Source organism: Leptomonas pyrrhocoris, assembly GCF_001293395.1.
Source record: "Leptomonas pyrrhocoris isolate H10 chromosome Unknown, whole genome shotgun sequence".
In the NCBI taxonomy this organism is placed as follows: domain Eukaryota; phylum Euglenozoa; class Kinetoplastea; order Trypanosomatida; family Trypanosomatidae; genus Leptomonas; species Leptomonas pyrrhocoris.
The window spans coordinates 1,511,454-1,524,320 of NW_015438358.1; the positions used below are offsets into that span (position 1 = coordinate 1,511,454).

The 12,867-nt window shown below is 58.0% G+C and overlaps 4 protein-coding genes across 4 annotated transcripts; all 4 read right to left on the bottom strand.

Annotated features, from left to right (window-relative positions):
• Window positions 1–43: 43 nt before the first annotated feature.
• On the bottom strand, window positions 44–3,296 carry ABB37_01551 (hypothetical protein; the record flags this gene model as incomplete). The annotated part of the gene is made up of 1 exon (XM_015798103.1): window positions 44–3,296. The coding sequence occupies exon 1, from the start codon at window positions 2,264–2,266 to the stop codon at window positions 44–46; it is 2,223 nt and encodes a 740-aa protein (XP_015663623.1). The 5' UTR covers window positions 2,267–3,296.
• Window positions 3,297–4,978: 1,682 nt separating this feature from the next.
• On the bottom strand, window positions 4,979–6,310 carry ABB37_01552 (putative eukaryotic translation initiation factor; the record flags this gene model as incomplete). The annotated part of the gene is made up of 1 exon (XM_015798104.1): window positions 4,979–6,310. Exon 1 carries the CDS (start codon window positions 6,197–6,199, stop codon window positions 4,979–4,981), a length of 1,221 nt encoding a protein of 406 aa, XP_015663624.1. The 5' UTR covers window positions 6,200–6,310.
• A 703-nt stretch (window positions 6,311–7,013) lies between these two features.
• ABB37_01553 (hypothetical protein) lies at window positions 7,014–9,171 on the bottom strand (the record flags this gene model as incomplete). The annotated part of the gene is made up of 1 exon (XM_015798105.1): window positions 7,014–9,171. The coding sequence occupies exon 1, from the start codon at window positions 8,709–8,711 to the stop codon at window positions 7,014–7,016; it is 1,698 nt and encodes a 565-aa protein (XP_015663625.1). The 5' UTR covers window positions 8,712–9,171.
• Window positions 9,172–9,727: 556 nt separating this feature from the next.
• Window positions 9,728–12,423, bottom strand: ABB37_01554 (putative guanine-nucleotide-exchange-factor putativetranslation initiation factor EIF-2B subunit; the record flags this gene model as incomplete). The annotated part of the gene is made up of 1 exon (XM_015798106.1): window positions 9,728–12,423. Exon 1 carries the CDS (start codon window positions 12,263–12,265, stop codon window positions 9,728–9,730), a length of 2,538 nt encoding a protein of 845 aa, XP_015663626.1. The 5' UTR covers window positions 12,266–12,423.
• Between the last annotated feature and the right edge of the window lie 444 nt (window positions 12,424–12,867).

Here is a 12,867-nt window from a genome sequence, read left to right on the forward strand (position 1 = left end):
CTTCCAGCTGGAGGCGCCCGAGATGACGGTGTGAAAACGCCGCTTAGTGCTGCGCGGATGGCGGTGTCAGCTGTTGTGTGAGAGACGTCATCGCACCGTGGGAAGAGACGGGCGGCGGTGAGTTGGTGGTGTTGCCGCTGACCGCCGACGGTGCTGTAGCGGTCGGTATGGCCTCCAGACTCTCGCGCGGCACGACCGCCGCACTCGGAAGGAAATGCGCATCGCTGCGGAGAACGGAGTCGTCGAGCGAGACGCTCTCCAATTCGCGGTGCTGGTGGAGCGGGGCATAGCGAGTGACGTTATCCGTCGACACACTCTCTGGATAACGCGGTGCAACGACGTGACCATCGCCGGCGTGGAGGTTAAAGTTGGAGAAATTGTGCGGATCGCCACTTTGACTACGTTGCTGCTGCTGCTGTTGCTGCTGCTCCCAATACACTCGCCGTGCAGCTGCCGCACCCGGTGACAACTCCACGCCGGGAGTGTCAAGCCCCATCGCGCGAAAGGCGTCTTCAGATAGTGCGGGGACGGGCACCACACGGTGCACCGGCTCCTGCGAAGTGACGTAAGGGGAAGAAGCGTGCGAGCCATCGCGATTTCGACCGCGCTGCAGCATCTGGGGGGAGGAACGGCTTTCTTTCATGGGCGAGAGGGGCGAGCTCTTAAAGGCGGTACCCTTCTCGAGAGCCGCCTCTGTCGCGGCAGGGGTGTGCGGCGTGGACGGCGAAAAAACCGGCGGCGGTGCTCCGCCGAGCCCGTGGCGGTGCGGCGGCTTTATCGTCCGCAAAAACTCCGGTACGGGGTGCGGAGAGCGGCGCACGGCCGCAGCAGATGAGCCGTCACGGGAGGCATTGTTGCAACCGCAACGTGCTGCGCTGACGCGGCTGGCCATGACTCGGCTGCGAAGTTGCCGTGGGGCGCGGCCGCCTGCGGATGCGTTGCGAGGTCGACGAACGTCGCCGGTGGACTTTCTTGCGCCTTCCAGATTGCCCTGCAGCTCGTGTGCGCGTTGTTTGGAGGTGGTTCCTGTGGGACCAGGAGCAGCGGCAGCTGTGTCGGAAGCTCGTGCTGGGGAAGTGCTGCCCTGCGCTTGCCCTCGCGACTGTGATGGGTAACGCGCGCCGCTTTCGCCCATTTTAGCAGACGGCGTCTCTGACGAGAAATCGGTGCGCTGCTGACGGTCCACTTGGCGCTGCAGCGTCTCCAGCAGAGTAGCGCGGCCGCCTCTTGTGCTTTCTTGACGCTCCTGCGCGGCGGGGGACGGCGAGGACGCGGTGGAAAGCACCTCTTCCTCCCCCTTCACGCCTTCGCCCCTCAAGTCGCTGGGTGCGCAGACGCCCCCGTAGTAGTGCAGCAGTCGGTGTGACTCGTACTGGCGAGCAGCAGCAGCGAGCATTTCGCGCGCCAAGGCGAAGGGAAGCCGCGTCAGCGTCTGCATCAGGTTGCTGCAGTGCTCCTGCTGCGATGCCGTCAGCTGCGCGGCCCACGCACGAGGAGCAGACGCGCCTTCCATCAGCTCTGCCGTCTCCGCCGCCACCTCCCGCGGGGGAGGAGACGGCCCTAACGACGTCGACGTGTTCTGAATGGGTGTCCCCGTCATCGTCGGCGTCAGCGGGGCCTGAGTCGCGGAGGCGGCGCGCTGCGTGGCGGTCATTGCGCTGCTGACCCCCCGCTGATGTTGTGGTTGCCGCGACACGCGTTGGGGGGGAACGCTGCGCTCATTCGACGGTGTCGGTGGACCGCGCGTCTCGGCCGTTGTCGGCGTGGAGACGCCACGGCCGTTGGGAAAGTCCTGTCGCTGCGGCTGCGGCGCCTGCAGTTTCACCGGTGTGGCCGATGTGTCAGGTTGATTAGTCGACTCCTGCAGGCGTTGGCGCCGCTGCTGGTGGTGGTGTGCGTAGTATTGAAAGGCGATGGCGTCTGCGCTGTTGCGGCGGCGACTGGGGACTGCGCCGTCTTTTGCAGCATTCGCCGCGGCATCTCCATTCGACAGGGGTGGCTGCCGCGATTGGGAAGAGCTCCGTGTGATGTCCTGGTGATAAGAGCGGCCTCCACTCTTTTCCCCGCGGAATACGGCGTCATCGCTTCCGCCTCCACCGCCATTGAAGGGGGCCGCGACACTAGCAGATCGACCGTAGGTGTCGTGAAAGAGTCTCTCGTGCGGCGTGCGAAGCGGCAGCGGCGGCGGCGGCCCACGCCCCGACGGAGTGCCGTTCGTCGCACCCTGCGGAGTGGAGGAGCTTGGCCGGCGCTTCATGCTGTTCATATCCTCTTTTGCCTTTTAATGTGCTCTCTTCGCCTTTCCTAACCGATGCCCCGACCAGATACGAGAACGACAGCTCGCACACGGCTTCTATCCGCCGTGTGGTACGCAATGAAAGAGCAAGTGCCACGCAGGTGAGGCTAAACGCAGCCCCACGCAGGAATCTCGCTCCGTCGCAAGCTCTTCCGCGCGCGGATGCGATCAAGGACTTTCCTGTTTTCTCACGCTGTCCTTTCAACGGACACAAACAAATTAGAACGCGGGCGGTAGAAGACGGGCTAAAAAAAAAGGTGTGCGCGTTCGCTTGCTCACGAACGCGTCTATTCTTTTTGTCTCTTCGTTTGCCTTCTCAACGCATGTGAAGGCGCCGTCGGAAGGGAAAAAATCACAGCCTTTTTTCGCTCCTGCTGTCGAAGTTGGAAGAGCACCACGGAAGACAGGAACAGAAAAGTGTTGCTTCTTTCTTTCTCTGATGCTGTGGTCGTGGCTGTTCACTAGCGCATTCTTTGGGAAGCAGGCGAACAGCAAAGAAAAACTAAAAGAAGCAGAAGGGCCTGTGCACAACACCGCGAACAACGGGAAGAAAGTATTGAGGTTGGTACAAGTACAATGAGGTGGAAGAACTGTAGCCGAAATGGAAAATGAAATTAAGAGTGCCACACGCACCGACTCGCAAAAAATAGACAAAAGCGGAAGAAAACAACAACAAAAAAGGTGATCGCACCGTGATCGTGCGGACTCAAGAGTGCGGTCGTTAGTTTGCCCCTGTGGTCAGACACAGTGCAGCTATAATAAAAAGAAGGAAGAGATATGCGACAGCGAAAGAAGGTGATATAAAATGGGTAGCTTTCTTTTCTGTCGAACTGTTCTGCACATGCGTATTCTCACAGAGCTGCGGCGCCTCGTGTTGTCTCGCGTTTCTACGAGAAGAGGTGGACCAGAGGATGAGGTGCTGACTACGTGGAAAAAAAATCCCGCTAATCTGAACTACCGTCAACTCAAACGCCACGAAAGAACGAGGTCGAAGAATTGCTATCATTTAAACAAAAAGAAGAGTTTTCGTTAAAGGAAAAAAGAAAGGGACAGGGGGGTAGACGGAGACGAATAGTTGAGGTGCGAGAGGAGCTCATATGTACATCGAAGAATAAAGAGATGCAGCTGGCTGATGATAAGCTCATCCGTTTAACCATCCTCTCTTCGCACGATGCAGTGACCACAACGTCGCTGCATGTGCACCTCCTCTCGTTCCGCCATCTCTCTCTCGCACACTCTCCCCGGTGGGCGGAGGAGTTGCGCGTGAGATAGACAATCAAGTCAGTTCATCCATTGTGTCTCTTCAAATCGAGACAATAACTATCTGATGGTCCAGAAAAAAAAAGGCGCGGAAAAGAGCAGCTGCCTGCTACTCCACTGGAATCGACTGCCTCCATTTCGGAGCCTCGAGTATATCAACGCAAAGAAAACCGACCCTTCCCCCCGAAGCCGTTGTACCTTGTTCGCTAAGTAGCATTTTTTTCTTTAATATTGAACTTTAGTAATAGAGAGATTAGAAGAAATAAATAACACACACGTGCTGTCCCCAAAAAAGCACCTCAAGCTGCCAGAACGCCGTGGCACGCGATGACAACAAGCTTCTTTTTATTCCAACGGTTATACAAGTGATGCAGAGCTGCGTACGTGACCGCACGACACACGTGTATGTTTGTGTTTGTAGGTGCTTCTTAGCACGTGTGTGTACGCGCACCAACGTGCACAATCCACAGCGCATGCCCAGTTGCCGCGGAGACAAAAAAAAAAGCATTTCTTAATTCGTGCTTCTGCTCCCGCGCACCACCCCAACACACCCCACACCCGTGCGATCGCCATCGTACATTCCTGTTCACGTCGCATATCCTTTATGCAAGCCTGAAGAAAGAAAGAAAAAACACCAACAAAGACACAAAAAAAAACCCGTCGAACCGGCCGATCTCAAAAAAGAAGAAGAGAAGAACAACAACAACAAAGACACGCATAGCGGGGCGGAGAACGAAGGAAGAACGGCAACAACCGAATGAAAATACGAAGGTTAAGGAGAGACACATCCAAACGGAGCGCGCGAGACGGATTGGGTAACTGCGGAGGAGGGCAGAGGCGACAAGGCCATCAACGGGAAGTGCCGACAACGGTGCATGCATCTCCTCGTGCCACAGCGGCAACTCCACAGTGCACTACGAGAACAACAGCAAAAAAAAAAAACTACATCACCAAGCTCTTCTGTGTTTCTCAAGTATTCCACGCCGTTATGTAACGCAAGGAAGGTCAAGCAGGCTACGACGTGTCCTGCCACGGCTCTCTCACGTAAGTGGTGCTTGTTTTGTGCGTGTGCTGGGCTCTTACAATGGCAGCCATGGTGTTGCCGACGTGTTACACCGATGAATGTCAGGACTGCTCCATCGCATACGGAGGAGAATGGGAAAACGAAGTCGATCGTGCAACGGCACTGAGTAGCGGCGTCATCACAAAAGGGACAGCGGTTGTGTCTCGGCCCAATCGGTAGAAGGTCGGTAAAAATGAGTTCCTTTGCTTTACTCCTTTCCTTTTCTTGCGCACAGGCCTCACCGTGAGAGGATCCCCCTCCCTCCCCCTCCCCTCCTTCCCCCGCAATACTTGCCCACATCGCCCTCTCTCCTTTCTTTTTGGTATTCCCCGGTTCAACTAGTATTTCTTTCTTTCTTCTTATCGCAGCGCAGTCTCTAGCTTCTCGTAAATGATAGTCTCCAGTGAGCGCGTCTGCGGCTCCACGTTGAGTTGCTCGTTGACGGAGTCGATCTTGGCGCGGTGCTTCGACGATTCGCTGATGAGGTTGACCAGCCACACCTCCGCATCGGACTTGGACATGTCCAGTTGAGCCGCCACGTAAGGGATGGAGACGACAGAGTGGAGCGACATGTACTTGCTGAAGATGAGTCGCTTCGCGTTCTCGATGATGTCCTCCTCGTAGTCGGCGAGGAAGTAGTCCTCCTTGATGGTGCGGCGCACCTCCGGGAGCAGAGCTATGGCGTCCTCGAAGGAAGCCTTCTGGATCAGCGTCACCAGCTGGGTCAGCGAGTCGGAGTACTCGTAGATGGACTCTACCAACTCCGCCGTGCTAGCGAAGTTGCCGGCGCGCGAGCGGTGGAGTAGCACGGCGGCGCAGATGTAGCGCAGGTAGTGTGGGCACACCGTCTCGACCACCTTTCGGTAGGGCAGGTCGCGGTCGCGGCGGTCAAAGATGAAGTACAGCAGCTGCAGCGAGTACTGCATACCGCCCTTGAAGAAGGGGAAGAGCACCCAATGCAGCAGCCACACCCGCGCGCGGACCGTCGTGGTGTTCGGCCCGCCGAAGAGGTCGTCTTCGCTCGCGTTGTGCAGGCGGCGGATCTCCTCGGCGATGCGCATAGCGGACTGCCAGTTGACGGCACCAATATCGCTCATCAGCTTGCCCCAGAGAATCATGTCGGAGGGCAACGAGTCGTAGCCGCTCACGCACTGGCAGAGCGCCAGCAGCTCGGAAGCGTCGCCGTAGGCACCAGTATCGTAGTACAAGTATGCCAGCTGGAAGATGGCCGTCATGACGCTGTGCGTGATGCCCTTCTTCTCGGCCAGGAACTCGTGCGACAGCTCGCCCTGTGTACGTCGCTCCGCAATCTCCGTCTCCATCAGTTTGAACTGGTACGTGTAGTTCTGATCCTCGAACTTGTCGAAGAACTCGGTGAGTGCCGGCTGCGCCGTGGCGGTGGTCGTGCGAATCAGTTCTTCCACCTCCGACTTGATGGTGCCATCCGGGTTGAGGCCGGTGGTCTGGATGAGCTGCATCATGGCATCGCCGACGTCCTCGCCGTTCTGGGCGTAGTGGTTCAGCAAACCTAGGGCAAGATGCTTGTCCATGAACGGCAGCAGCTTCGACAGCATGTCCATCGTGAAGGGGGCGGAGAGGACTTTTGGGGGAAAGAGATAATTGTAAAAAAAAAAAAATGGATTTTCCGACGGAGGAAAACGAAAAGAGGACGAAAGAAACTTCTTCTTTACTACGGCGAAGTGCGAAGAATAAATGGGAAAAGCGTGGGAGAGACCAACGCAGCCAACGAAGCCAAAAGAAAAGCGAGAGGAGAGAGAGAATGAAACGTGCAAGAAGAAAGACAAAGAATAACGTCGCCGTGGCGTATTTCCGTCTGTTGCTGTTGCTCGCGTTGTTCGGTTGGCAAACGCAAACTCGCGAACAAGGCGACTGCGTGCGTTTCATGTTGTCTCAACGGATTGGTCGGACGAATTAAACGGAGCTGCCACAGCCGCACTACGCAAGGCACTTCCTAAGGCATTCGCGGCTGGGCGGCTCAGAGTCCATTTGAGACACCTACAGATACAGTTTTACTTTTTATTTCAATTTTCAGCGTATCCTGCAGCTCTATGGGTGGGTACGTACGTACTTGGTGGTGACATTTCCATGCACATCTTCGCTCGTGTGCATGAAATCACGTGAGATCGAACACGATGATTTCAACGCTGGAAGGAGGAAGGGAGAAAGAGGAGGAGGGGAGGGGGGAGAGACGGAGTTCAGAAGTGGTGGAATTGCAAGTGAGGAGTCGGCGATCCCTCGCTTCTCACAACGCGAAGGTGTCCGCCGTTGTTAATGCTGCGGTGCTCCCTCCCCCCAGTTTCAACCTCTTTTGTTGTTGCCCTCTTTCTCTATCTCTCTTTCTCGATCAGCCACAAACCCTCGCACAAGCCGTGATCACGCACGTATGAGCTCCATCAAGTCTTTATAAACCGCTTCGCAGTACCGGTTCTCTGCCATCACCTGCTGCAGCACATCGTGCATGCGCAGAGAGTCGCGGTGTTTCTCCTGCTCCCTCCGCAGCGCGCGGATCTGATTGATTTTGTCATCCATCTGCCGCATCAGCCCACGCATTTGCTGGCTCGCCTCAACAGAGTCGCCGCGGGGGTCGCGCAGTTGATGTTGGAAGCGCTGGTACTCCGCACGTGCAGACGCCAGATCAGAAATGAGGGAGTGACAGACCGTGTTGATGGCGGAGCCGCTGTAGGCGTTGTGTCGCGCTGTTAGAGAGGTCGTCATACAGAAGGAAGAAGGTTGTGCCTTTCTGTTGTAGTCGTTGAGGCGAGGAGGATGAGCAGCAAATCCTTCCCTAAGCCCCGTACCACGAGATTGCGGGGAAGGAGAACGCACGCGCCTAGAGGACGGCGCCCGCTCGCGCGATCGCGTTCGGCGGGTACTGCGGTGCCTCTGATCCTCCCCTGCGTGTTTGCTGGTGGGCACAGAGGTGCTGCTGATGGAGGACGATGAAGAAGAGGAGGTGTTCGTACCGCAGGTGCGCGAAGCGGAAGAGGCAGTGGTGGACGACAGACCCTGCGAAGCGCTGCTTCGATGCGGCCGCGACAGCGCAGAACGATAGGGCACGGCGTCCCTCTTCTCCATATCAACGTTGTCGCCGAGGGGGGAACTCGGCCCCGTTGCTGTCGCCAACACCGGAGGCATCTCTCTCCCACAGCGCTGCAAATAGAGTCGCGGCCGCAGGTAGTTCTCCCTCTCAATATTCGAGACAAGTGCATCCACGTGGTGCGTCGCAGGCGAGGATGCTCGGGAGAGGCAGCAGGCGTCCCACTTCCCGGCCGGCACGAACCGCCGTCGTGGAACGCGGCGTGTCGGCGACGGCCCCGTCCACACCGTCGGCGGCACGTCGCAGCATTCGCAGCAGAGCTGCCGTGGGCGATGACCGCAATGCGTAGACAACGGCTCGTGCGTCGCACCATCGTGCTCCTTGGCGGTCCAGTCGTTGACCTCGTCCGCTTTCCTCGCCTCGACTGCGCCTTCCAAGCCGTCACGTAGGAGCCGCACTTTCTGTTGCAGCTGCTTCTGCTCCTCTAGGCACGCGTCAATTTCGTCACGATACACGCACTGTGTCCTCTCTGCACCCACGACACTGCGCTGCAGCTCTGCCCGCTCGGTGTGCAGCTGCGTCAGAAGCGTTTCCAGCGCCGCCTGCCGCTGCGCGCTCGCGTCACGATGCCGTTGCAACTCCGCTCGCCACGCGTCGTCGTGCTGGCGTCGCTGCTCTGCGACGCGGGTCATGAGCTCCTTATTCGCCGTCAACGCGTCTTGCAGTTGATCTCGCAAGGCATCCTCGCGATGACTTCGTATGGCGCGCTCCTTCTGCGCCAGTTGCGTTAGATCGCGTCGGTGCTCCTCAAAGGCGTCGGTCGCGCGTTGGCCGAGTTGCTGGTAGTGGTCCAGCTCCGCCTGCAGCGTGTGGGTGCGGCGCCTCAAGTCGCGGAGTTCGTTGGGCGGCCCCGCCACGTCGAGTCCCGGCGACGCCGACGACCGCGAAGGCGGCGACGTGGGCGTGAAGGCGGAGCCGGCGGCGTCGATCGGCGACACCGACATCGAAACGGGGGACAGCGACGACAGGGACATTTCGTGTGTTGCCACAATGCGGTGCTTGGTCGAGTTTTTTTGCGCTTCTCCGATGGAGTGCAATTGGTGATTGACAAGCGCGAAGGAAGAAGTGGCCGTGACGATCGGAAAAAAAAAAAGAGAACAGAACTGAAAGGAGTGTTATCCACGCAGCCCTGCAACGTCTCTCCGAGTCTAGCGATGGTGCACGGATAGGTATGATATCGAAAAACGGAGAAGAAACCTCTTGCCGGTTCAATGAAGGACAATTTGTATGGAGTTGCTCGTAGTTCTATGAGTGATGACGTTTATGTAGTCGCGTGAATTTGATGATCGTTCACGAATGCGCAGGGGAGGGGGGAATGCGCTACAGGGGAGGGCCGTTATTCATCAGTGAGTTCTCTTTTTGTTCTTCTATGAGGTGCCACGTGTGGAGGTGCGGCACAACTTCTATGAGAACGACTTCTTAGTTCCTTGGTGCTTTCGAAGGAGTGTAAGAGCGAGACAAAGAAAAGTGAGAAATATAGGAACTTGCAGGCTACAGTGGCATTTGTTGTTGCTGTTGTTGTTGTTTTTTCACAGGCGAGGGGCGCGTACAACGCTACATTGCATGAAAACGGAAGAGACACCGATATCCATCACACTCCCCACGGCTTCTCTTCACAAAAAACGCAGCGACAGTGTGTCGACGGTGTCCATCATACCGGGGTTCTTACAGAAGTGTAACCTAGGCGTAAACGCTTGGTGGATTCAGCACAACAATGGTTGGCCATCCGTGCAGATGCACCCTTCTCGCAGCTAAAAGCTTCACATTATTCTTACCGTTGCTCTTGATGTTGTTGGTGCGTATTACGGCGTAGCTTACTACAAAAAAAAAGCCAACGTTAAACGAGACGGTTCACGCGAAAAGGCATCGCCACATCAGCGGAGAGGGGAAAAGTTTTTTTTAAAGGCAAGAGGGCATGGATGACGAACGCGCCTACGTTGACCCGAGTCGCAGCACACACGAAAAAGGAGGGGAAGAAAACCCGGAGACGTCAACCACCGTCCTGGCCCTGGATGAACGCCCGCACTCCCTCGATAAAATCGTGGCAGCTGACGGCCACCAACACCTTGCCTTCCTCGTACAAATCGCGGGACTCGTCGTCATCGCTGTCACCGCTGTCGTCGCTATCTGACGACGTGCTCGAGCTGGAGCTGGAGCTGCTGTCGTGCTTCTTGCCCTTGAAGGTGGTGTAGCGCTGCAGCACCTCACGGCGGTGCTCCATCTGCACGTCAAAGGCGAAGAGGCCTTCCTCACTGACGATGCAGTAGCCGCGCTCGTCGTAGAGGGTGTCATCGCAGCCGTAGTAAAGCATCTCCACCAGCTGCGGGCCGTAGGAATGCAAAGGGCAGGTTTCGCTGCCGATGGAGCCGCAGAGGCCCTCCAGCGTGGCCACCATGGCCTCCACGTTCTGCTGGTTGTTGCGAGAGAGGAAGTTGTTGTAGAAGGGACGACACCACATTTGGAACAACTCGTGTGCGGCGTCCACCAGGTCTGCCGGCGAGGCCACGATGACCGCACCAGACTCGTCCTTCCGCTCCGCAAGAAGGTGCTCCATCAGCAGCTCCGTCACGATCTCGCACATCTCGGGGTAACCGAAACCGCTGGTCAGGCAGACCGTAGACATGTCGTAGCTGCTCGCCTCAATGCGGCCGGGGTGCAGGAGGGCGGTCTCGACGTGGCGTTGAATGCTGCGGCGGAACAAGCCACGCTCGTCATCCTCTTCGGAGAAGTCGTCCTCCTCGTCTTGTTGCACCGCGCGCGCCACCGGGTCCTCCGTGAAGAGGGCCGTGGTGGGAATGATGCTGCTGCTGTATCGCTCCTCCACGGCGTGGCCGCGGCCGTTCTGGCCGACGAGCAGCACGTCCGTCCCGCGAGCATCGCCACCGTCCACGTCGCTCGACGACGAAGAAGCAGCACCCGCAGAGGAGGAAGGAGCGGCGGAGGATGCGCCGCCATTGCGGGCGACGCTTTCATGCTCGGCATCCTCCTTCATCGCCTCCGCCACATCGCACTCGATGGCCACGTGTGACAACACCAGCGAGGCGCCGCCCGACGTCACGCCGTCGATAATGCAGCGCTCGCCGATCACGGCGTAGGAGAGCTCCGCCCCATCGCGGATGATCGCGTGCGGGCCGACGAGGCAGCCCTCCAGGGAGCACCCCGCGCCAATGCGGACGCCGTCCATAATTACACTGCTGCGGAGGATAGCCCCCTCGCCTAGCTCGACACCGGCGCCCAGCACCGTGCCCACCAGCTCCACCGTCGCCGGCACGTTCACCTGCTCGCCGACGACGACGTTGGGTCCCACGTTGCTGCTGGCGCACTTCGCCGTGGTGTGTAGGTAGACGGTCTCGCAGAGGGAGGCGACGGCGTACTTGGCGACCGCCTCGGCAAAGCAGCTCTCGCGCGTCATGGGAAAGAGGCGACGGGCGCACACGTCTAAGTTGGCCTGGATGTACGCCTCGACGCCGTTCATCGACTCCACCACGGCCGTCGTGGACGGGAGCTCGATGATGCCGAAGACGTTGCCGAAGATCTCCGCCTGGCCGAGAAGAGAGAGATTGAGGAAGCTGTAGAGGTCGCGAATGTGGAACTCAATCAGCGACAAGGCCTCGCTGCAGCAGAAGAGAAACCCTGTCGGTGTCAAGTCCATGCGCACCGACTGCTGTGCAGAGCCGTTAAAGACCACCGTCGGCGGCTCCGGCGCGTCCTCGCCGTTCTCGAACCGCGCCATGTACGTCACCACCTGCGTCGCCTTGTTCACGACGAACATGGTGTGGTGCTCCTTCGGCGCGTACGGAGCCGCGTAGCTGCGCAGGCGGAGCATGTCGGACGTTTGCTGGATGCTAAGCAGCCCGTGCCGCAGGTTTGTCGGGGATATGATCTGCTGCGCCGCCGCCTCCTCCGCCTCGCCAAGGTGATTCACGAGAGAGTTATGCTGCGCCGCGACGAGCGAGGCGCGGGAGGACACGCACAGCAGCGTCGCGGCGTACTTGCCCACCTTGCGAACGCGTTCGAGGTGCGTCTGAAAGCACACCCGCAGGTTCGCGAAGGAGGCGATGCTGTCGATCGGGACGAAGAGGAAGGAACCCTGCTGCTCCACCACGTTGCGCTCGCGCATTTCCTGCGCGGCGTCGGCCAGGCTAGCGATGCGGCGCGCGCACTCCACCACGTTCACCCGAATCGAGTCGCTCTGCGTCCACGGCTTGCCGCGCGCCGTCCGGCACGTCGATAGATGTGCTATGGTCGCTACTGCGGACGACGCGTTGAGCAACACCGTCGCCTCCTCTACCCCGTTCACCACCAAATTCTCCAGCACGTAGTCGATGACGGAGGTGTTGCACACGGGCAGCAGCGCCGCCGGGAGCCGCGGTGACGGGCTCAGCGGGCTCAGCGGGCCAACGGCCACGAGATGGCCGCCATGCATGCGCATGGGCAGCAAAGGTTCACCGATGATAACGGCGTGCAGCTTCATGCCCTGCCGCTCGCCGCGGTCGGCGACGCCGCGTCGACTGCCCGCGAGGTCCATTAGGGCGATACGCTATTACTTGCTGGTTTCTTTTTCCTCTTCAACAAATCGACTTCGTTTAGAAGAAGAAAACAAACAAATAATGTGTGTACTTATTTGTTACCACTTCGATCTCAGTTCTTGTGAATGTGAAGTCTCGCGCTGTAATACACGCAAGCTGCGTAGCGACGATAGAGAAGCAACAGTGGAAAGTGAGAAGAAGGCAGAAGTGAAGAAAGCAGTGAAGAGCTATTTACGCATGTGGAGAGCGTGACCTTTTTAAGTGGCTTGAATGGCTGGATCTTACTGCCAAATGATTCAAGACGATGAAGGCGGAGCAGTTACGGTTACTGATCCACTGTAGCGGCAGGTGCGTGGATGTGGGGGAATCTATATAGTGTTTTCATTAGTTTTTCTACCCTTTCCCTTTCACTTCACTTTCAGCCTTTTAGGGTCCGCTCCGCATGCGTTCAGGCGTGTGTGGGTGTCCACCTCACCGCTATGAGCGCTCGTGACGCAAACGAAAAAAATAAAAACGAAGAATGGCACATCCACGAAGAAAGAAAAAGGAGCCGCAGACTCGTACATGAAAGCGCTGGGTGCAAAGCAACATCCATATTATT